Genomic DNA, 23716 nt, shown 5'->3' with positions numbered 1-23716 from the left:
TATTGCTTCAAACTGGTCACAGGGAAAATAACAAAAGTCTCATAGTTCAAAAGATCTTCATGAAATCTGGTTGGTTATTGAACTTTGCCTTGATATGCCTACGACTATTATCACCAAGTTTCATAATGATCAAATGGCAACTGTTAAAGCTAGAGAGCGGAAAAGGTTAACTTTGCCTTGTTTTATAATTCAAGGTGCTCCATTCGGTGTGGTTTCTAAGCGCCCACAAATATTATCACAAAGTTGCATATTGATCTGATTTAAACCGTTCGAATTAACAAGCGGTCATAGTTCTCTTTGACGCCACCCGCACAACCACAGCATTTCCCATAACACGCGCCTTTTTTAAATGGTCGTATACATGTTGTTAAAGTTTAAAGTGATGTTCTTTTATGATATATATATGATACTAAAGCCGGTTACAAAATGTCGAGAATCAGGTCCAGCCTACATTGATACAATAGCAGGTGCTAGCTTCTCGTATTGAAAGTCTGTCCTTCCACATTTTGTTTTGCTGATAAAAAATATATCTGATAACTGACGAGAAAACATGTATAGACATTTTCCGCAGAGGCAGAAAGTCTTATTTAAATTATTGCTTCAAACTGGTCACAGGGAAAATAACAAAAGCGTATTTAAAAAAATTATTTTGCCCACTCGAAACCAAACAAGAGCTGTCAGAAGACAGCGCGCTCGACTTTTCGAGTTCTTGACAGTATAAATTGTTCATATTCAATAAGGTCAAGGTAATATAGTCATCTTCTATTAACTGGAAGAGGATCATAATTGAAACATATTGATCGCTTATGTTTTAAAGAAGTAGTACATTATAGACGATTCTGAGTTCATGTATATTTCCCACAATCTATTGAACATTTGTAAAGACATAAAACAAACTAATTATTTTTGTGAAAAGGAAAAACAATTTTTTTGGGTGGAGGGGGGGGGGGGGGGGAGATTCTGATGTGGGGCCTGGGGGATGGTTTGGGTGGAGTCCATTGTGGTATGTCAGGTAAGTGGTGTAAGTGTTGTAAGAGCTGCGTTCGTGAAACACAATGCCCCTTACTGTGCCATTTTGAAGCAATATATTTGACCTTGAAGGATGACCTTGACCTTTCACAACTCTAAATTTCGCAGCTCCATTAGATACGCATGCATGCCAAATATCGAGTTGCTATCTTCAGTATTGCAAAATTTGACCTTGACGGATGACCTTGACCTTACACCACTCAAAATGTGCAGCTCCAAGAGATACGTATGCATGCCAAATATTGAGTTGCTATCTTCAATATCGCAGAATTTGACCTTTGACCTTGAAGGACGACTTTGACCTTTCACCACTCAAAATGTACCGCTACATGGGATACACATGCATGCCAAATATCGAGTTGCTATCTTCAATATTTTAAAATTTGACCTTTGACCTTGAAGGATGACCTTGACCTTTCACCACTCAAAATGTGCAGCTCCATGAGATACCCATGCATGCAAAATATTGAATAGCTATTTTCAATATTGCAAAAGTTTACCTTAGACCTTGACCTTTGACCTGAAGGATGACCTTGACCTTTCACCACTCAAAATTTTTAGCTCCATGAGACAAACATGCATGCCAATTTGCCAAATTTCAAGTTGCTATCTACAATATTGCGAATCTTATGACCAATGTTAAAGTTTTCAAACAGACATACACCATATAATTGACCTTTGAGCTTGAAGGACAACCTTGACCTTTCACCACTCAAAATGTGCAGCTCCATGAGATACAAATGCATGCCAAATATCAAGTTGCTATCTTCAATATCGCAAAAGTTATCGCAAGGTTAAAGTTTTGGGACAGAATGACAGAGTGACAGAATGACAGACAGGCCAAAAACAATATGCCTCCAATCATTCGATCTGGGGGCATAAAAACTTTCACCAACGGCGACAGTGATGCTGGGGCGAGTAGAATAGCTGTCATTTTCTTCGAAAAGTCGAGCTAAAAACGCAAGAATTCTTTTAGTACTGTTCACATGCTTGTGTCAATGTGTTTAGATTTCCATTAAAAGCTGTTATAATAAGACCACTAGAATTGATTCAAATTCGAGCGCACGTTACTTTAGATGGGCAACTTGAAAGATAAATCATGTAAAGGCACTATTTTTACAATATTTATTTTCAAGAAAATAAAGCATATCCATTTGAAAACACAAGAAAGTCAAAAATCATAAAAGTTGCAAAATAAATTAATAAAGTGATTTTTTTGGAAATGACTTAGTAAAACATTATACAATCTAAAGACCATAGCACCAATGGAAATAAATAGAAAAGTCTACTACTACCAACAATATACAACACAGTTGAATAAAACAAAACACTGACACAATATGACATTTATACAGGTATATACCCTAAACCATAATTTCCCACCCTGAACACACATGTCTGACCATTTTTACGCATTATTTTAACTAACAAAATCAGGACATTATCTTAAATCATTCTACAAAACAAGACAGGTTTCCTTAAGTTAAAAAGTAAACCAAAAATCTCTTCTTAGAGGAAGAATAACTTTCCAAAGCTTGTAACAATTTTCCAAAGCGTGTAATATTTTTTTAAGATTGTCACAAAATAAAATTTCATCTTGTAATAATGAAGTAATGTTATTACATGTATTAATTCATCATCTTTAGATAAATAATGATGTCTTGTCATGCTTAATAATCAACAATTTACAGATAAGTAAAGATGAGTCGAAACACATATTTTTGTAACAACTGAAAATGTCAACATACTACGTAGGTATATTTAATTAGTGACAAACATGTATATGAATAGAGCTAGGAATAAAAGTAATGTACATTTGCTCCTATCATAATATTTTGTACATAGTTTATTCCTTATGAACTATAATTATGGTATATCATATGTACACAAATATATTTCTTTTTTTTGGAAATATCCTTTTATTTAAACCACAATAATTTTAGCATAATTGAATGACGTTAAATTTGTGTCTGTTCGCAAATGAAACATTTTTCAAAATGTAAACTTAAATTAACAAACTTCAACATCAACGTTTAAAGAAAAGACAAAAACAATCACACCTGACAATGTTAAAATTAAAATGATTTATGAGTTCTGGTTTAGACATACATGTATACACTGATTGTTCATTCTAAATCATTTTAAACTTAAATTTATGGAAATCACATAACAAAATCGTTAGTAGTTCATACAAGTGAATAATAATAAATTAAAACTTATTTCTTTTTAAATGACTAATACCACTATCCACAAAAGTATACAAATGTTTTAATGCAAAAATACATACACCACATGACCCAACAACAAATGACATATCTAATGCTAACACAAGTCTATATTGATAACATATACCCGGTAAATATTCTGCCAGTGCTTTAACATGTATTTGCTCCAAATTTTAATGGCTTTCACTTAACAATAAAAGCTTCATTTACATATTTTGTATATTGAACAAGAACAGAATGAAATAAGATTAATAGCAATTACGGCAATTATAGTATAACTCGATAAAATATATAAAAATAATATTTTCAAACTTGCATTTAATGTTCAAATTTAACTTATATTGGTTACACTATATTCACAATTTTTATCACATAATGAATGTTAAAAAAAATGATTTGAATTTAAAATACACACTATAAAAAACAGGAATCAAAAGAAACAACTAAATTTAAAAAGATGTCACAAATTATTCACAATAAACATGTGAATGACTTTTGTTTTTAATTTTTCAAACCTTATTAACAATAAATATACCAGTACAATATTTGTGTTGGTAATGATAATATCCCTGAACATCTATGCATTTGTTAACATACACTGTTTCATAAAAAGAATAAATTTGATTAAATTACTGATAACATTATATTTCCAAAAGTACTTTTTAAAATTGTTTCTGTTATAGTACATTATAGTTGTTAATAGTTTGTAAGTTATACAATGCCTTAAAAAAGAAACATGCCCCGTTAAATACATGCTGATGTCCCTGATGGAAACCTAGTCAACTCGAAGTCCCATTTGAAATAGTCCAAAGTTAGGTCACTGTTAAAATTAGGTCAGATGTTGGGAGTGTGGTGAGTTTTGAGTAAAGGTCCATTTTGGTTAACCAAGAAATTTGACCTTCTGAATCCATTTTAGTCCAACATGGATTAGTCAAAATGAGGTCAGGGGATCTGGATGTGCTGCGATAGTTTACATTCATGCAAGTATCTAAGTTTTGTACCCAGTAGTATTGACATCAGACAAAGCAAGTCATTTGGTTTCAATAAATTCATCTGAATTCACCTAAATCCTAAGATGGGTAAACGTCAAGGTCTGGATGAGGTCAGCTTATATGGGTGTGTTGATAGTGTTCATAGATACCATCTATGCAAGTACCAAAGCTTTATAGGAAGCATTACTGGTGAAATACAAAACTTGTCATTAAGGGTTAACCTCCTACGGATTGACAGACCAACAGAACAACAGCAAGGCCAAGTGCTATATACCAGCCACTTGGCATAAGCAGATGCTGGCGACATAAACAAAATCATTAAAGATGACTAATGTTGATGAGTGATTTAAGTCACAAATAGCATTATCAACAATGATAATTTAAAATCTATAAAACAACAACAATAAAAAGTGCACATAAGTTTATGCAGTTTACCGGTAATATAACCGTAAATGTTGTGTAAAAAACTGACAGAAGATGTCGAAACCCCCTACATACTGTAAAATAAGTAAATATATGGAATATGTTTATTTCATAGAAGGCAATATTATAGAATTACATAAAACTAGAAATGTGTCCCTGACATTGATGAACCCACAAAAAATGTTGACTGGACACAGACATATTAACCATTTATCACTTAGATACGAATTTTTATGTATTTGTTGTACCTAAGAAAGTTAATTTAATTCAAGACCTTTATCACTAAATTCAAGTTTGTATGGCTTCATTTCCAACCCTTAGATACTGATGAGCAGCAAACAGCATAAAACCTGAACAGACTGCGAGTTACTCGAGATATGTACCGACAGACAGACAAAAGCAATGCATTTTGCTTCACAATCTGTTGTGGCATAATGACTTCAATGTATTAAATATGCAAATGGGGGTTTGGGTCAAGGGGTCCACTGAAAGGTCCAGCCTACTAAATTCATAACTCCCTTGTGTAAATCCTCAAATAACTGAGGTACAAGTAACTCCATCACTTCACTAGTGATTGAACAACAACTTTACTGTTGCCGGCAAATTACAATGAAGACACTAAAGCAGTAAATTACAATTAAAACATACAGTACACACACCAATATAAAAGCCAGGGATGAGTGGCAGCAATATAACACTTCACATTGGAAGTGATTCCCGACTTGCAGGAATAATTCATTTCAATAATCTGCCTGACCCATACATCCGACTTTGGTGGGACTTTAGATTCGGACCATGTAGACCCTTAAGGCTTTATACTGCAAATAATTTGTGACAAACATACTGGAAGTTTAATAGTTTGCTAATCAAGCTCACTTTAATCCCTTTTCCTTATGGGGAGTTTTCAGGTAGTTTTCCTTCGGAGGGAAAATCAGAATGGTAATCATCCAAAAGAAGGAAGCAAAGAAACATAAGACATGATTAATTCTATATTTTACAAGAACAACTCAATCTGTATAGCCTTACGTTGACTCATACCCTCATTCCCTCTCTCACTGAGTGGTTTAAGCCAATATGGGTCAGATTGGTTCTAGAGTATGAACTTTGACCCAAATGATGACATTTTTCAAGAGCCCCTGGGTCAATCTGCCACTCGCCCCTTTCATGGGAAAACAATAACACATGTTAAGACAATAATACAAGTGTACAAAACCAACGTACACTTAAAACATGTATCAAACACAAGAATATCAGTGAAACTGATGGATGATCCCAGATGATGCGCTTTTTCAATCTATGTGTTAATAAGCACCTAAAAAATCTATTATTAGCCTCGGTGACCTTGACCTCAAACCTCATCAAAAGGTAGAGTTCCATGCAAGGTACCTACATGCCAAATATGTAGGAAAAATATTGAAGGCGCTATGACAAACTGTAACAAAATTGTGACGGAAAAATCTATTATTAGCCTTGGTGACCTTGACCCCAGTGACCTCAAACCTCATCAAAAGGTATAGGTCCATGAAGGGTACCTAGATGCCAAATATATAAGAGATCAGACAAATATTGAGGGTGCTATGAGAAACTGTAACAAAATTGTGACGGAAAAATCTATTATTAGCCTTGGTGACCTTAATCCTTGTGACCTCAAACCTCATCAAAAGGTAGAGGTCCATGCAAGGTACCTACATGCCAAATATGTAAGAGATCAAACAAATATTGAAGGAGTTATGAGAAACTGTAACAAAAGTATGACGGAAGGACGGAAGTACGGAACTTCAAACTGGCAACTATATGCTCCCCCAAAAAATTCGGGGAGCATAACAACAGCTGTTATTGAAATATTATAAGCCATCATTTTTTGTGTAATCCTTTTTGCACCAAATAATTGTAAAATGGTTATCAATATGGTATTTACATTCTATTTTATCAGGGATGACACTTTGCGATTTAATGGAATTTTTTCATTTTAAGGAAGTCTCTTGTTTACAAAAATAAAATCTAGGCTGAAAGTGTCGTCAGTGATTAGCTTGTGAACACTGAACAGGCCAATCTGGGACATCACTTCAAGCCAATGCATTAACCCTTTGCATGCTGGGAAATTTGTCGTCTGCTAAAATTTCGTCTGCTTAATTTCTAAAATTAGCATTTTCTTCGATTTTTTTCAAAGAATATTATCAAAATAGCAAACAGTTTGGATCCTGATGAGACGCCATGTTCTGTGGCGTCTCATCTGGATCCAAACTGTTTGCAAAGGCCTTCAAAATTCGGTTCCCGCACTGAAAGGGTTAAGCCCAGTTTTCCTATTGTGAGGCTAAAATACTCGAGCAACCCCAAGATAATACCTACTTTCTGTGCCATCTGTAAGTATCTAACACATGGAATGTTAAAAGTTTCAATTTAAAAATATACATGAAAAATGATGACCTTTATTAAACATAATAAAACAAGAAACCGTCGGAGACAGGTGATGCTCCCCAAAGTTTTTTTTGTCACAATATTGCACTATATATTCAGATAAAAGGAAACTTCTTGAGGGCACAGTAGTTGGGGGGACAAGATTTTTTTTATATAAAATTTCAAAGGGCCATAACTTTGTGAAAAATCATCCGACCAGAACCCGCTGATAATATGCACATCTGCTCTTGGTAGTGAAGCTTCCCATAAAGTTTCATTGAATTCCGGTCATAAGTTGCTTAGAAATAGCCCGAACAAGAATTGCACTATATGTACAGTTAATGGTAAATTTCAAAGGACCATAACTCTGTGAAAAATCATCAGACCAGAACCCGCTGATAATATGCACATCTTCTCTTGGTAGTGAAGCTTCCCATAAAGTTTCATTGAATTCTGGTAATTAGTTGCGGAGAAATAGCCCAGACAAAAATTGTGCACGGACGGACACACGGATGGACGGACTGACAGACGAAGCGGCGACTATTTGCTCCCCCCAATTTTTTTGGGGGGAGCATAATAACACAACATGAAAATCCTTATTATATATAAGATATAAATTTGGATATCAAAGTCTCCTCTGTTGTGTGATTTATGTTTTTTTTCCAATCTACCTTCTATGAAAAAAGAAAGATTTTAATGTAAGTACATACTTAATTTACAGATAATATTATTTTGTATTTAAATTTAATGCGAGAAATTTCAGTAAAATAAGAGTTCAGCTTAACATCCTGAAAAATGCAATACCTTTAAGGCATCTGCACATTGTATTAATCTGGGTCAATTATAAGTACATTGATCTACAGCAAATTTGCATTGAACGGTTTAATAACTTAGAAAACGAAACCCCCAAAATTAAACTACCACACATTACTTACAAATAATTAAGATGACTCTTATGTATGTACACAAAGTCGCCTATAAGACATCCAATACTGAGTTGTTTTTTTTAAATCTTTGATTAAGCACTAATGTAATACAGAAGCAAATTGCTGTATCTCAAATTTCAAACAGCAGCATATATTCAATTAAAATTCAGCTCATTTCTTTGCACCAATCAGATAGGCACAAACCTCGTCTGGATTATTTGTCTCTGGATGCTGATTCATTGTAGCTCGAACTTTCTCCTCTGGAAAGAGTCGACACAAGTCCACATACAATTTATACCTACAGTCAGTTGGCATTATGGGTGCGTCTATGGGAAACGGGCCTCCAAAACCTATAGACTGGTGGGCTGAAATCAATGCACTCTGTGGAGTGTTTTGGGACACAGTCTGCGACCAAGTGCCTGGTGGTGGGAAATAATGCTGGTATGACGGCAATGCAGATTGCGAGTCAACAATAGACTGGTTCACAAAGTGGCTTTGATGTTGTAGTTGATGACGTTGGGAATCATAACCAGTCTGAGCTACGTCTAACTGGCCAAAACTGGTTTTAACGAAGGGACTTGCAGACTGGTTTGGGAACCCATGTGAAGGATATTCAGACATGTAGGGTTGGTGAAATCGGTAGTCCTGCCGAAATACTGGCATTGAGTTGGATGCATGGAGCGAGGGGTGGGTTTGAAATGGCCCCTGGTTTCCTATTTGGAACTTCACTAAGCCAGAAGTATCCCTCAATACAGGAGGATGATTGTCCAACTGGCCTCTGGCCATGAAATGCTCTTGAGTGTTGCCCTCGAAGTCATGGTGACAGAGGATTTTATTTAGCTGTGTGTCAGAGGAGCTATTTTGTCGTGTCATGATTGGTGGCCCTTGGAAAGACGGTTTTGAACCAAGGAATGGGTCGGGTGCACTTTGCATTCGCGCCAAGGCCGTGTGACCCTGCAGGTATTCATAAGGTTGATTTCTTGAGATTGGTTTTCCTATACCAAAGCTACTTGGACTAAGGGGTGGTTGCTGGTAAGAACCAAATCCTTGGTTCAGGTTTCTGGGCATCTCATCTTGATGTGCAGCAATGCCCCGTGGGTCGTAGGAATGAGTCTGGTCGAGCGGTGCGTGCCTTTGAACATGTCTAGGGTCTTCACCAGGAGGTAGTGAACACACGCGAGCTAGCTTCTGTTTTGGTTTGGGCTGCTGACGTGTTTGGGATGCGTAGTCATTGGATGCGTTAGCTGGAGAATATGCCAACGGCGAGATCATTTTTGACCCATCGTCGTTTGTCAACTTACCTTTCTTTTTCAACATTTCTGATTCATTGGCTTCGTCTGAAAGCTTTTTTGCCAGCAACAGATGTCCACTTAAGAACTTCTGTCCGGTTTCTGATGTCTCTAAATGACCGCCCACAGAAAGGTTAACAGGTGAACTCTCACGTGGCGAAATGTAACCCTGCTGACGAAAGTCGCCAAATATTGGACTGGACCTTTCTAACAGCTCAGCTGAGGTTTTTGAATTCTTTGGTTTCTGAAGTGTTTTTTTATCAGGCGTTCTAGGGAAAGGTAGTTTCCCTTCATAACTGCTTTTTTCTTTTTCCATTTTCAAGCGACTCTCTGTGAGTTTTTGATTGAAATCGCGACCTTTCTCCTGCCCAGGAGGGCTTCCAAATGAGAAAGAAATCGGTGTTTGGGATATGTTGGTCTCTGCTGGCCCTGATTTCGTACGCCCGAGGGATGTCTTCTTGGTCAGTTTCTTCTTTTCTGAAATTGATTTTCCATTTTTACAGACAAGTATCAGGGTACAGTATCAGGTGACTTTGTGGGGTTCACAATTTAACATTAATATGTGTAAACACACCACGCCTGTAACTTTTTTAACAATTATTCGTAAGAATATTAACTAGTGCAGTTTGTTTTTTTTTTCTTTTTTTTTCTCATTTATTACTGCACTCTTATGAATTCATCAATTACACAAAGTAGAAATGTACACAAATGAGTGGTTTAAGTGCAGTTTGTTATGCTGCTTAGGTGAATTACATCATAATTTTTTCCATAATAAGACTGTGCTCTGGGCCGAAAAATTCGATCTGTACAGCATTAATGTACACTGTAATGCTGCACCCAATGTGAAAAATTGGCACCAATTTCAGACGTATTCAAGGATTTATTCTTAAATCTTAAGATATAGGAACAAACTGCAAGAAAAATTGTCTTTTATGCACATAAGATTTTTGCAAATGTATATCAATAACTTGAGATATTTTCAAAAATAAAGTTCTTAACTGTGTGTTTACATTCTGTCAAGCCCTTGTGTAAACCCTTGTGAACCCAGTTGATCCTGCACCCAGGTATGCTTTCAACGTCCCCCTTTACCACTCAGGTACCCAGCTTTCTTCTTATATTCAAGTTAACTGTTTTAAAGGCTTCATATCAAACCTTTAGATGGGCACCAAACTGCATTAAACCTGAACAGCAGGGCTCGAATTTAACTTGTTTTTCTACTTGCAAAACATTGCGAGCAGCTTTAATACCAACTCGCAAAATCAAAAACATTCTCGCAAATTTTGCTTAAAACATAATTTAATTTCGTGTTTTTTTTCAACAGTTAACTTTGCTTTATCTTTCGTATTGTTATTTCCATCTGTGGGCAAAAAGAAACTAGTTATTTTTCGCTTCGACGCCATGTCTGTTCTAGTTCAATGAACACGTGTGAATTAGTAGACTGTTTAACGTTCTTTGTACCAATACCATCCTCGTATCTGTACTATAAGTATACTAGTCTATATACAAGGTGCGCGCTTCCGCATACGGGTACTAGGACGTTCTATGACCTATGGTTTAGCGTTCATGATGTCGAACGCATTTAGCAATATTACTGTTTTTTTTCACTATTTCTTTACTCGCAAAAAATTACTAGTGGCTTAAAACTTAACTCGCAATCGGTATTTTTCACTCGCATTTTGCGAGTGTGCGAGTGTTAATTTCAACCCCTGATCAGATTGCGGGTAACACACAGGCTGTTGCAGTTTTATGCTGGTTGCATATAGCCTTTATCGATTTGCTTTGAGTGGGAAAGGGTTAATAACATTCATTTTTAAATCGTTGACAATCAATCTTGTTACGACAACATTTTCCCTATAATTATTTTGAATTGTTATATGTGAACTCAGGCTTTTAACTCCAAACATATGCTCAATGATGGTACATTTTTATTCACATAATATTTATATAATAAACATTAAAAATGTCTAAATGATATTTTTCCAACAGCTATTGTGTTATACCAAAACAAGTGTCTGCTCTGCAATTTGCACATAAACGCATTTTGTTTTAGAACACTTCACTTGACAACAACTTTTACTGCATTCACTGAATGATCAAACATACAAACCAATTGACATTTCAATGCAAAATTGGCTATTTAAAGAAAATGTTGCATAAGTTTGAGCCCTATATATGAGCAGCGGTATTGGAAAACAGGTCTTAATGCATTTGCATCATGTGTCATCCCAGAAGCTCTGCAGTCCACACAAGCTAATCAGGGTTGACAATTTCCGAATTTAAGGAATTTTTTTTAAAGAAAAAGGTCTCTTCTCAGAGAAAATCCAGTGTAACAAGAAAGTGCCATCCCTGGTCAACCTGTGCAGACTGCACAAGCTAAACTGGATGACCCTTTACGCAAATGCATTAAGTCCAGTTTTCCCAGAGCCAGGCTCAAATTATTATGGAAAACCTAGATCTGTGGACCATGTCTCTTTCGACTATACCTGTATCATTAGACACAGTTTCCTTCCTCCTCAGTTCCTGCAGGTGTTTTGCCTGCTCTGCCAACTTCTCCGTTACAGGTCTATGGGGCTGTGTGCGGCGCTCCGGGTGGTAGTACTTGCACTTGTTCCCGTACGTGCACTTCTTGCTCCCGTACGGACAGACCGGGGGCAGGGGGTCCGGGCTGGCTGAAACCTTGAGCAGGAAGTTGTCCAGCGTGGGACCGTTCCTACCTAGAGGGTCGTCTGGGGGCATAAATCTGGAATAAAACAGAATGGATTGAAAATAAAACTGGTTTAGGTCAGTGTGAATCTGGAATAAAACTGGTTATGTCAGGATGAGTCTGGAATAAAAAAATTGGTTTAGGTCAGGTTTAATCTGGAATAAAATATTTAAGATCAGGATGAATCTTGAATAAAACTAGTTAAAGTCAGGGTGAATCTGAAATAAAACTGGTTTAGGTCAGGTTGAATCGGGAATAAAACTGGTTTAGGTCAGGTTCAACCTGAAATACAACTATTTTAGGTCAGGATGAATCTGGAATAAAACTAGTTTGGGTTAGGTTCAATCTGGAATACAACTAGTTTATGTCAGGGTGAATCTGAAATAAAACTGGTTATGGTAGGGTTTATTACTGGTTTAGATAAGGATGAATCTCAAGTGTAACATTTGAAGGACCAAAATCTAAATCCATTTTGATCAAATCAAAATCCTTTAAAAAAAGCCCCAAACAGCATGATGTGATGTTGCAGATTTAAAAATCTGAGCATGATATGAACTCACAAAGCAGATGTGTGCAGCATCTTTGTTTAGTATTGAATAATTTTTTTAAACAGAATGGAGAAATTTACCTAATGATACAATTATTAGCAACCACTGCTACAAAGACTATTGGTGAAACTGGCACACTTTGTCAATGTGTGTGTCAATTGTGTGGAATTAATTATTCTTTTTAGAGGATATAATACCCTGCAAACTAACTGGAGAATATCGACATGACAATATGCATATGTCCCCCCTGTAGGGATAATACATATAAAGTTTCAACAAATGTGGAAGTTTAGTTCACGTGATCTGACACCAAAACATATACCGGTAATAAATAGAAAATGTCATAGTATTAATTCAAGGGCAATAACTGCCTGAACAATAATTGGAGTGGAACAACATAAACATTTATGAATTACCACCAACAGGGATACTCAACATGAAGTGTCATAAAGTTCTGATCATTAGTACCTGAGATAAAACAAAGGGAAAACATATTATGCAGAAGAATTAAATTCCTGAAAAATCTATGGAGCCAAACGACCTCACAATTTGTGCATGTCCAACATTACAGGTTGTAAACTTTTATCAAATAAGGAGGATTAGTGTATGACATCTTGTGTGGAAACATGTGAATGAGAGAATTACATATTTATAATGAAAGGGCAATAACTCTGTTTAAAAAACATTTGACCGGAAAGAACTGATAACTATGCCCAGGTCCACCCAAAGAAGATGCTGCATAAAAAGATTAACAAATTCTGATTATAAGTGTCTGTGATATGCACAGAAACAACAAGAGCTGTCACCATAGGATGACTTATGCCCCCTATAAACGCTTGGGAGAAGTTATGAGCTATTTTCGAAACCTAAACACAGATTTCGAAACCTAAACGCGGACCCTAAGTTCAAGGCCAAGTTCACCGGGGTCAAAATTTGTGTGCGTATGGAAAGGCCTTGTCCATATACACATGCATGCCAAATATGAAATTGCTATCTGAAGCGACATAGAAGTTATGAGCATTTTTCGAAATCTAAATGCAAAGTGTGACGGACTGACAGACGGACGGAGGGACAGTCCGATCACTATATGCCCTCCTTCGGGGGCATAAAAATGTCTTAGAATATCAAAATAAATCAGAAAGCCACATAAACTAGTTGACCTAGTTTTTAACCCAGCATGACCCATATTCGAACTTGACCTAGATATTGCCTTGATACAACTTCTGATCAAGTTTGGTAAAGATCGGATGAAAACTACTTCAATTAGAGAGCGGACACCATGCTAAATCCTTGAAATGCACAAAGTGACCCCCTGACCTAGTTTTTGACCCGGCATGACCCATATTCGAACTTGACCTAGATATTTTCTAGATACAACTTCTGACCAAGTTTGGTAAAGATCAGATGAAAACTATTTGAATTAGAGAGCGGACACGAAAAGTGTGACAGACTGACAGACGACAGACTGACGGACAGTGCGAAAACTATATACCCCCTTTTCTTCGAAAGGGGGCATAAACAGTTGACAGATATAACGACTGAAGGGCTGACATCAAGTAGGCCACAAATGATTACCCAGAAATTTGTTCCAGACCTACACAAACTCAATTCCATTCAAATTTGAATTCAAATGGATGTACAACGCAGCTACATTACCCTCCTTCCTTTAATGGAGGCTGAAAATAACTCAACATCGCAGTCAAAATAGTATTATAAAATACCCATTAAATAGGCAGTTGTTCCAACCAAATTCAACTTCATACAAATACCAATAACTACAATATGTGACAAAATGTAATAAGTTTGTTTTAAAATATTTCAACGATTAAAATGCTCTATACCTTCCTTCTTTGAATAATGATTTGATTGGAATCAAAACTGTCCTATATAAACTATATGTTTATTTTTACAAAAATCATGCTGGACATGAGTATTACTTGCAAATAAAGCCAACTCATGCTGACCTGTCATCAGCAAAGGTATACATAAGAAGCCTCTCTTCAACCACTTTCTTGTATTTTTCATTCTCAGACATCAAGTCCCGATAGTTGTCATTGGATACAACAATACCGTCTGTGTCCACAGCGAGATTCAGAATGTAACGATCGTCGTAACATATCACTCTCTTGCCCCCTATTCTTCTTGAAGGGGTAAACACCACTATTCCGTCTTTTTCAAGTTCTGTTAAAATATGCTGATCTGAAAATATTCATGTTGAATAAAATTAGCAGTCTTCAGGAAAAAAACTTTGCTCCATGCATATCCATAAAGTGTCATCACAAATTAACCTGTGCAGTCCGCAATGATTTTTTATGGGTAAACTTTATTTTACGAAATATTTTGCAAAATATTTGTTGATTAAACTTGATTTTGAGTATTAATATTACTTTAAAATGAAAGACTAGAATAATAATAAGGTTAGAAAAAGTGATAATGGGGACCAAAATTTGTTTAGCTTATCACATCTACAGGGATCAGGTAGTTTTAATTCTCGCAGCAGCATTCTCACCTATCCAGCATTTATTAATGATTTTATTCACATCATCACCAAACCAGTCATGGTTTGTTTTTGTCACAGGTAATTCTTATAGAAACTTCAAAAACGTCCAGTATTTCAGCCCATGACACAAACAAACCTTTAATTTTTGAGTCAGTTCTGGTGGTCTCCTTACGCCACTGTGGAACGAAGACTGTGATGTGTGTGTGACCTCGCTCTCGGAACCAATCCACAGCCAGCTGTATACCTCGACATGAGAACTGGTCCTTTGCACCGTGACTTGAAAGAAACAACAACAGCACTTTCATTTTCTTTTGACAACTGGAAATTTAAACTGACTTGCTAAGGGAAGATTTTTCATAATATTGGTAATATATGAACTTATTAAATACTATAAGTTTAAATTCAATTACTTGAGAAATGTAGAAGTAGTTTGCTCTCCAACTTATAAAATTGTGTGCGGACAGACAGACCAACGGACCAACAACTAACAGCCAACTTTTTTGCTAGGATGTACGAACTTGAAATACGTAATGTATATGGTATACAAATGGCTGTGATTTATCTTTAAAGCTCAAAGAACCAGTCCCAAAATATTATATTGATATATATTGGTCCAATTATGGTTACCTCATGGCCAGATTGCTGCCATCGATGATGATGTGTCTGAATGGATCATCATCATTGCCATGTAACTGTGATCTTTGCTCGACCAGTGCAAGGTCTGGACCAGTCCCCCTGTCTTCAGCATCCTCTGTAACATTTTCCAGCTTCCCAGCGCAGTTCTTAATTAACTCAGATAACAGTTCATTCTGCCCAGCAGACTCCCCGACATTTCTCAGAGCAAGAATTAAGTCTTCTTCACCATAGCCAAGCTTCAAGGCGAACTGTACTTTGGTTTCATAGTCAGGAATGGTTTTTATATAATATACAAAATCATCATCTACATTTGTTGCTCTATCAGATTCAATAATAGACAGATTTTGAAAAGCTCGCAGAACCTTCAAACCACTGTCACTACCATTCTGATTTTGATTTTCCTGACTAAGATCTTTTGAATATAAGTACTTGCGAGGTATCAGAAGCAATGCTGATTGTGAATCTAAGACGTCTATTTCCGACAAACACTGTTGAATTACTTCTTCTACAGGAAAAGTTGCCAAATCTTTGTCGTCTGATTGCCATTGTTCAAGCTCGTCAAGAAGTTTGTTGGTTACGTCGATATCACAACTCAACCCTTTCACGACTAACGAATCACTTACGCTTCCTGGGAATACAACTGTCCCAATTAAATATTCAATGGGGGCTTTAAAACCCAGAACTGCTTCAACCACACAGCTCTCAAAGTTATCTGTTATTGTTACTAGGTCAGGCAAAATGTCTGTGATGATGGCTATGTATTTCTGAAAAAGTAAAGTACAAGTGATGTAGAAAGTACAATATTTTATTGTATACAATCAATATTAACTCACTCTCATAAAGGACAAAGAAGTTACATGTACATGCATTGTATGAAATACGAAAACACAATTATTGTATTTTTATGTATAACATTAATAACACTTGAAGCTTTCAAAATAATATTAACTCTGCTTTTGCATTATCAGTTATTTTTTTGAAAAAGTTTGGTTCATTAGATGTTCTTTTCGGTCATTATAGCCTGACAAATTAAATAAGCTTAAACTTTATTTTACAAATACTGATAATTTGTTGAACAAGATTTGTGGCTTAGAAGTTGCACAGTCACTACAACTCTGATGCGTATTACATTTGACTAACTAGTGACATCATTAACATCTAAACAAATTAAGACAAATATAGATATAACATCAGAAGGATTTCAAGAGATTACATAGCTGTAAGAGCTATTGAAATTCCCTAAAAAGAAAGAAATAGCCAAATAAATAAGATCTGTAAAAATTTCATCCCAGAATCTCAGAAGCTGGCAGGTTTTGTTCACAAATGTTATGATATGAGCTGCGTTCTGAGAAAACTGGGCTGAATGCATGTGCGTAAAGTGTCGTCCAAGATTAGTCTGTGCAGTCCACACAGGCTTATCAGGGACAACACTCCGCTTTTATTACATTTTTCGTTTAAATGAAGTCTGTTCTCAGCAAAAATCCAATTTAGGCGAAAAGTGTCATCCCTGATTAGCCTGTGCGGACTCATATAATATATCATACATGCCAGACTTCCCAATCACCGTGGGACATTCCCGCTTTTCAGGAGTTTGACCTGGCTTCCCTATATAAGACAATTTGTCCTGACATTTGTAAAAAAAATGTAAATTTTACTTAAAGTTCACAATTATATTTGCTATTCAAGCTATGTCTGGCTTATATTACCAATTGCTTACCCCTTCAATGCCCCTATTAACAAACCATTTCTACTACTTGTGTGCATCTGTGTTGTTTTTGACACCTTATCAGCAATTTATCGGCAAACAATTTGTTTTATCAGGCATTCACACCATGGTGTTTTTACGATAGGGGTTGCTAATTGCTATCAATAGACATCGTAGTGAAATAAAAGCCAACTGCTTTTGTATTTCATGGTCAAATAAAGTCCAAAGATACAAATACGCAGTATTCTGTGTATTATACCATCGGAGGCTAACAACCTCCCAAAGCACCGATTATGTATAACAAATTGAGTTCTGACCTATACACATTGATGTTTTACATAAATTCACTTTTGTTTTGTGACTGATTTTCATAAAATAGTTTGTACATATCGCATCAATCAACATTAACAGTTTATTGACGATTGGTTGAATAAAAACAGGGGTCCCTAAATACATGTACAGTGCTGGATGCGTGCAAATGGCATTGCACGATATACACATGTTTGATTGGAGCCTCTGTCCCGATTGGATGTTAAATAGAGGCATGCCACACATTTCAATTCATGGAGTTATCAGCATACCAGTATAGTGCATGTGTGTTTAAAGGGGCCATTTTACGTTTTGGTAAATTGACAAAATTAAAAAAAGCTGTTTCAGATTCGCAAATTTTCGTTTTAGTTATGATATCTGTGAGGAAACGGTAATATTGAACATTTACCATGCTCTTAAATAGCCATTATATGCATCTTTTGATGATTTGAAAACCTGAAAACTATAAAGTGTTGCAACGCGTAACGATTGAATAATTTGGAAAGTTCTGTTGTTGTCGTTATATTTTGTGAAACTACAAGGATTACTTATATATAAAGTAAACAAGAGGGCCTGAAAGGCTCAAAGTCGCTCATCTGAGATAACAAGATATTATTGGGACAAATCTTCTGACCAAGTTTCATGAAGATCGGAAAATAAATGTGGCCTCTAGAGTGTAAACAAGGTTTTACTATAGCCATATAAGGAAAAATGCCCCGCCCCTGGCAGCCATTTTTTCAACCAACCGGCATCATTTTTGAACTCTTCCAAGATATTATCGGGATGAATCTTCTGACCAAGTTTCATGAACATCGGACAGAAAATGTGGCCTTTAGAGTGTTAACAAGATTTTACTAAAGCCATATAAGAAACAAGGGACAAAATTGTCACAAAACCAGGTTTTCATTGTGAAAAAAAATCTGATAAAGGGAGAAAACTCAAACTGAACGTTTGAAATGACCAAAAAAAATTAACCCCCTTTGTAAGTTTTTTTTTTTTTTAAATCTATTTTTAGTCGTGGCGACCTTGACATTGGAGATATTGACGTTATTCTTTCGTGGGACACACCGTCCCATGATGGTGAACAAATGTGCCAAATGATTTTAAAATCTCACAATGAATGACATAGTTATGGCCAGGACAAGCTCATTTATGGCCATTTTTGACATTTGAACTCAAAGTGTGACCTTGACCTTGGAGATATCGACGTAATTATTTCGCGCGACACACCGTCCAATGATGGTGAACAAATGTGCAAAATGATTTTAAAATCTGACGATGAACGACATAGTTATGACTCGGACAAGCTCATTTATGGCCATTTTTGACCTTTGAACTCAAAGTGTGACCTTGACCTTGGAGATATCAACGTAATTATTTCGCGCGACACACCGTCCAATGATGGTGAACAAATGTGCCAAATGATTTTAAAATCTGACAATGAACGACATAGTTATGGCCCGGACAAGCTTATTCCGCCAGCCCGCCAGCCAGCCAGCCCGCCCGCATTCGCCAATCTAATAACCAGTTTTTTCCTTCGGAAAACCTGGTTAAAAATGCCCCGCCCATTGGAAGCCATGTTTTTCAAGCAAACATAATTATTTTCAAACTCATCCAAGATATCATTCAGACCAATCTTCTGACCAAGTTTCATGAAGATCGGAAAATAAATGTGGCCTCTAGAGTGTTAACAAGGTTTTACTAAAGCCATATAAAAGCCATATAAGGAAAAATGACCCGCCCCTTGTGGCCATGTTTTTAAAGCAAACAAAACCCTTTTCGAACTCATCCAAGATATCATTGGGACAACTCTTCTGACCAAGTTTCATGATGATTGGAAAAAACCGGTAAATGTGACCTCTAGAGTGTTAACAAAGTTTTACTATAGCAATATAAGGAAAAAGGCCCCAACCCAAAGGTGGCCATGTTTTTCAACCAATCGGCATCATTTTTGAACTCGTCCAAGATATTATTGGGATAAATCTTCTGACAGAGTTTCATAAAGATCGGACTTTAAATGTGGCTTCTAGAGTGTTAACAAGATTTTACTATAGCCATATAAGGAAAAATGCCCACCCCTTGGCAGCCATGTTTTTCAAGCAAACGTTACCATTTTCGAGCTCATCCATGATATCAATAAGACAAATCCACTGACCATATTTCATGAAGATCGGACAATAAATGTGGCCTCTAGAGTGTTAACAAGGTTTTACTATAGCCATATAAGGAAAAATGCCCCGCCCCCTGGCGGCCATGTTATTCAACTAACTGGCATCATTTTTGAACTCGTCCAAGATATTATTCTTCTCTGACCAAGTTTCATGAAGATCAGACAATAAATGTGGCCTCTAGAGTGTTAACAAGATTTTACTATAGCCATATATAGCCATATAAGGAAACATGCTTGTCCCTTGGCAGCCATGTTTTTCAAGCAAACATAACCATTTTTTCTCGCTACATGTCTGTGTTTTGCTGCCATTTTTTGTCGTCCGAATGCTCGATTCTAAAACGCCATATCATTGGCCAACACAATGCTGGCTATTACAACAACCAACCAGATGACGCGTTTTAAAATTAAAATGCTGTACATGTGTAGACAAAACACTGATTGACATGTAGCGAGAAAGTCGAAGGTAATTGAATATTAACGTTATTAGCCGAACAGGAGATCGATAAGATGTGTAATCACATTGCTTTTAATGTCTGTTAACGAATCCAGTTGAGTTTTGTTTGCAACTGCATGGAAACGTGTGTTCTCGATGAAAACGGTTAAGTCCAGTGTTCCACAATCTTTCAGCAATAGGCATATAGTGCGTTTGAAACTTTCATACCTTGTGTATATATAATACATATTCGAAGGGTATTTTTTTCAAACTGTGATTTTTTGTCAATATTTGTTGTTGAAGAGTCAAACCATACACAATACATGTAGGTGTACATTTAACAATCTGGAACCCCTGGGGTAAGCTGATGGGGGGGGGGGGGTAGGGTTTGGGGGGTCAATTTATGATACTGCCGCCTGTGACTGCACTAGAGGTGGCATGATTGATTGTTTTAGGTCTCTAGCTATTTGGTCAAATGTCATGACATTTTGTATAGTCTATTGAATGTCACATTTGGCGTTGAAAAATTCTGGCATGTATGAATATATCCACCAGAGCTCCAGATAAGGTTTTGTGAAATTCTTAAATTACTACCAGATTTTCAAACAGAATTCTTAACTCTGAAATTTTATTCTTTACGTTACTACTAAGTTTTGGAAAATAATTCTTATTTTTTATAAACAGACCTAAAAATAAATAATAATGGTTATTTTCATGCAAAAAAAATCAAAATAAACATACTAGCAACTTTATTTATACGAGTTCAACAGTGTCTTTTCAGTATTATACAATTTTATTTTTCAAATACCTTCATATGCCCAAACTGTGCTTAGATTGCATGCCTTAGATGAATTTTTACATATTTCACAATTAAAACGGGTCTCCCCTTCAATCTTTTCAACAATTAGCCACGGGACTTGTCCCTTCCACTCGTTCAATGTTTTTTGTGTGTTTAAGTTTGGACCTTTCGTGTCGCGTTTTTGTTTAGCTTTTCCGACTGTGTCGGAAACTGAACATACAACATCGTATAAGATCATTTCTATAATGTCTTTCTAAACATTTAACTTCGGCTCACTTTGCGTACAATATGTTAAAAGCGTGTTTTTGGATGCTTTGCAGTTTTTTAGGGACGCTCTCTGGGCGCCGCCATTGTTTTTTGACAGATAGACTGTATACGCCGCTTTTATTGGAAAAAATGCGCTTTGTTAAACAAACCCAATAACCATTGTATATAAGCACCACAAAGATCTTTAATACGCGAAAAGAACTCAATAAAAATCGATACGAACTGATGTAAAAATAATATTCGTAACTTGATTTTGTAATTCTTAATGGTACGAAGAGATTTTAAAATAAATATCCTCGAAGGCCCAAATTCTGTGGGGGTAAGAACCGATTTTTAAAAAGAAGTGAAAGTAAACAAACACAACACAAAATTGTGTACATACCTTGATGAAATAATCCTCTATTTACATTTACCAAACCGAATTTGGCAAATATGTGCTTAAATAAATATGATTCGGCTTCGTAAAGTAGCCCTGGTTGAAGCTGTCTGCCATTTTTTAGAGAGGACCTAATTCCGGTGACGTCATTCAAAGGGAAATTACTCAAACCTAATGGTGTATTTAGGCCAAGCAACTGCTATTTGTTAGTTTTTCTGTATATTTTTTTTAACTTGGAAATATTCTTTATTTTTTTTTATAACAGTCAAAATATATAAACTTATTTACAATTAGTTTATGCATTTGTATTTTCATTCGTTTTTTCTTCTTAATCACAACACAAACAAAGTAAAGTGTCACCCCTCCTTAGAGCTCCAAGTTATAAATATTCTTTTAAAATAACTCTTTTATCTGTTTTTCTGGACCCTCCTCTTCAAATGTTTTGGCTTTGCCTGAATTAGAAATTGTAAAAGCAGAGAAAGTGATAGGGACCATTCAGCAATTAATTGCATATAATTGAAAAAATATGAAAAAGTAGTCTAAGGGATATGACCAGCAACCTAATAGAAAAAATAGGTTGGCCTAATTGAAAAAACGAAAACTTCCGGTCTACTTCTACGAGTCAACTCCAGCCAACAATGCAAACGGACTGTCACATGTTTAAAAGCGAGTTTGGGACCAGATAAAGGGGTTTAAAGGGGGCCATGAATTAGGAATAGTAGAAAACATACAAATTAAGGTGTGAGAAACATTATACAAGAGTGTGACCTGTTTTGGTCTCATTTCGAGCGTCTTTTCGTAGGTGACAGTTGCGTTGGCATCTGTCAATATTTACCGAACTGCACGTGCATGACGTCATCTTAACTCTCGCGATACGAGACAAAAACAAATGTCACCGGAATTCGGACCCCCACGGAATTCGGGCCTTCGAGGATACATAACGAAACGGACTTGAAAATAATTCGTAATTACGAAAATACGACCCTTATCTGGAGTTCTGCTGACTAAAAAAATGTCTAAGAGATCGCACAATTAATTTGTATCATACTTTAGTCTTGTCCAGAATTTCCAGTGTATTGTGCGTATTGAGGACAACAGCACACTTGAAAAAAACTGGGTCAACCGAGGTGTCATTTTTTATGACAATTTCTACATGAAATAACTCTTCTATCCATCGTTTGTTTTCTTGAACAATCTGCGCTTGAACTGCGTCAAAGCAGAATAGTTCATGTTCCATTATCGTTGACCAAAACGTCTTTACTGGTGGAAAAAGTCATTATTCATTCGAGTTGTTTACTTGCAAAATAAGACTTGTCACTTGCACGAAGTTGAATTTCCGGGTTGAGACGGTGTTATATTTTACTAAGTTGTAATAATAGGTTAAGAAAGGGTTAAAGTACACACTAAAAAAGATATTCACTGTACCCAAGGTAAAACCGTCAAATAAAGCGAAGAAAAAGTCATGGTTGAACAAACAAGCTCTTACTATAGCTATTGAAAATAAAAAGAAAGCTTGGAAAAAATATCTTAATATGTGCAAAACAAAGGGTAATTTTCAACAGTATGCCGAAAACGGGCCACCGAAAACGTAATGCAGCTACAAAGTCACGTTTTTGAAAAAACTTGCTGGAAGTATTAACTCAGACTCTAAGTCATTCTGGAACTATGTGCGCTATAATACAAGATACAAGATACAGGATACAAACTTTTATTTCAAGTCGGTTTAAATAAATAACAGTATAACATTAGCTATGTATAGCTATTGACCGACATATACAAAGGTAATGTGGTTATATACAAGACATAAATAAATAAATAAATTCTCCTGAAATGTTGGGGGAGTGAGTTCCACAGTTTGGCAGCGCCGAAACGAAAAGAGTTGATGCCGTAACTTGATGTTCTTACTTGGGGTATTTCAGCAGTTCTGGTGTATCTAAAAGAATAGGAATTAGATTTAAGATTTACAAGGCCATTAAGATAAATGGGAG

At 36.1% G+C, this 23716-nt stretch overlaps 1 protein-coding gene across 1 annotated transcript; it reads right to left on the bottom strand.

Annotated features, from left to right (window-relative positions):
• Positions 1–2140: 2140 nt before the first annotated feature.
• Positions 2141–23066, bottom strand: LOC127848938 (uncharacterized). Its single transcript, XM_052381665.1, has 6 exons — positions 22777–23066; positions 15661–16433; positions 15170–15309; positions 14498–14732; positions 11765–12021; positions 2141–9758 (listed from the first exon to the last, which is right to left on the bottom strand). The coding sequence occupies exons 1-6, from the start codon at positions 22963–22965 to the stop codon at positions 8164–8166; spliced, it is 3189 nt and encodes a 1062-aa protein (XP_052237625.1). The 5' UTR covers positions 22966–23066; the 3' UTR covers positions 2141–8163.
• Positions 23067–23716: the final 650 nt, after the last annotated feature.

Source organism: Dreissena polymorpha, chromosome 1 (assembly GCF_020536995.1).
Source record: "Dreissena polymorpha isolate Duluth1 chromosome 1, UMN_Dpol_1.0, whole genome shotgun sequence".
Lineage (NCBI taxonomy): Eukaryota > Metazoa > Mollusca > Bivalvia > Myida > Dreissenidae > Dreissena > Dreissena polymorpha.
Note: the sequence above shows the minus strand (reverse complement) of the source record. Positions and strands in the feature narration are given on the sequence as shown.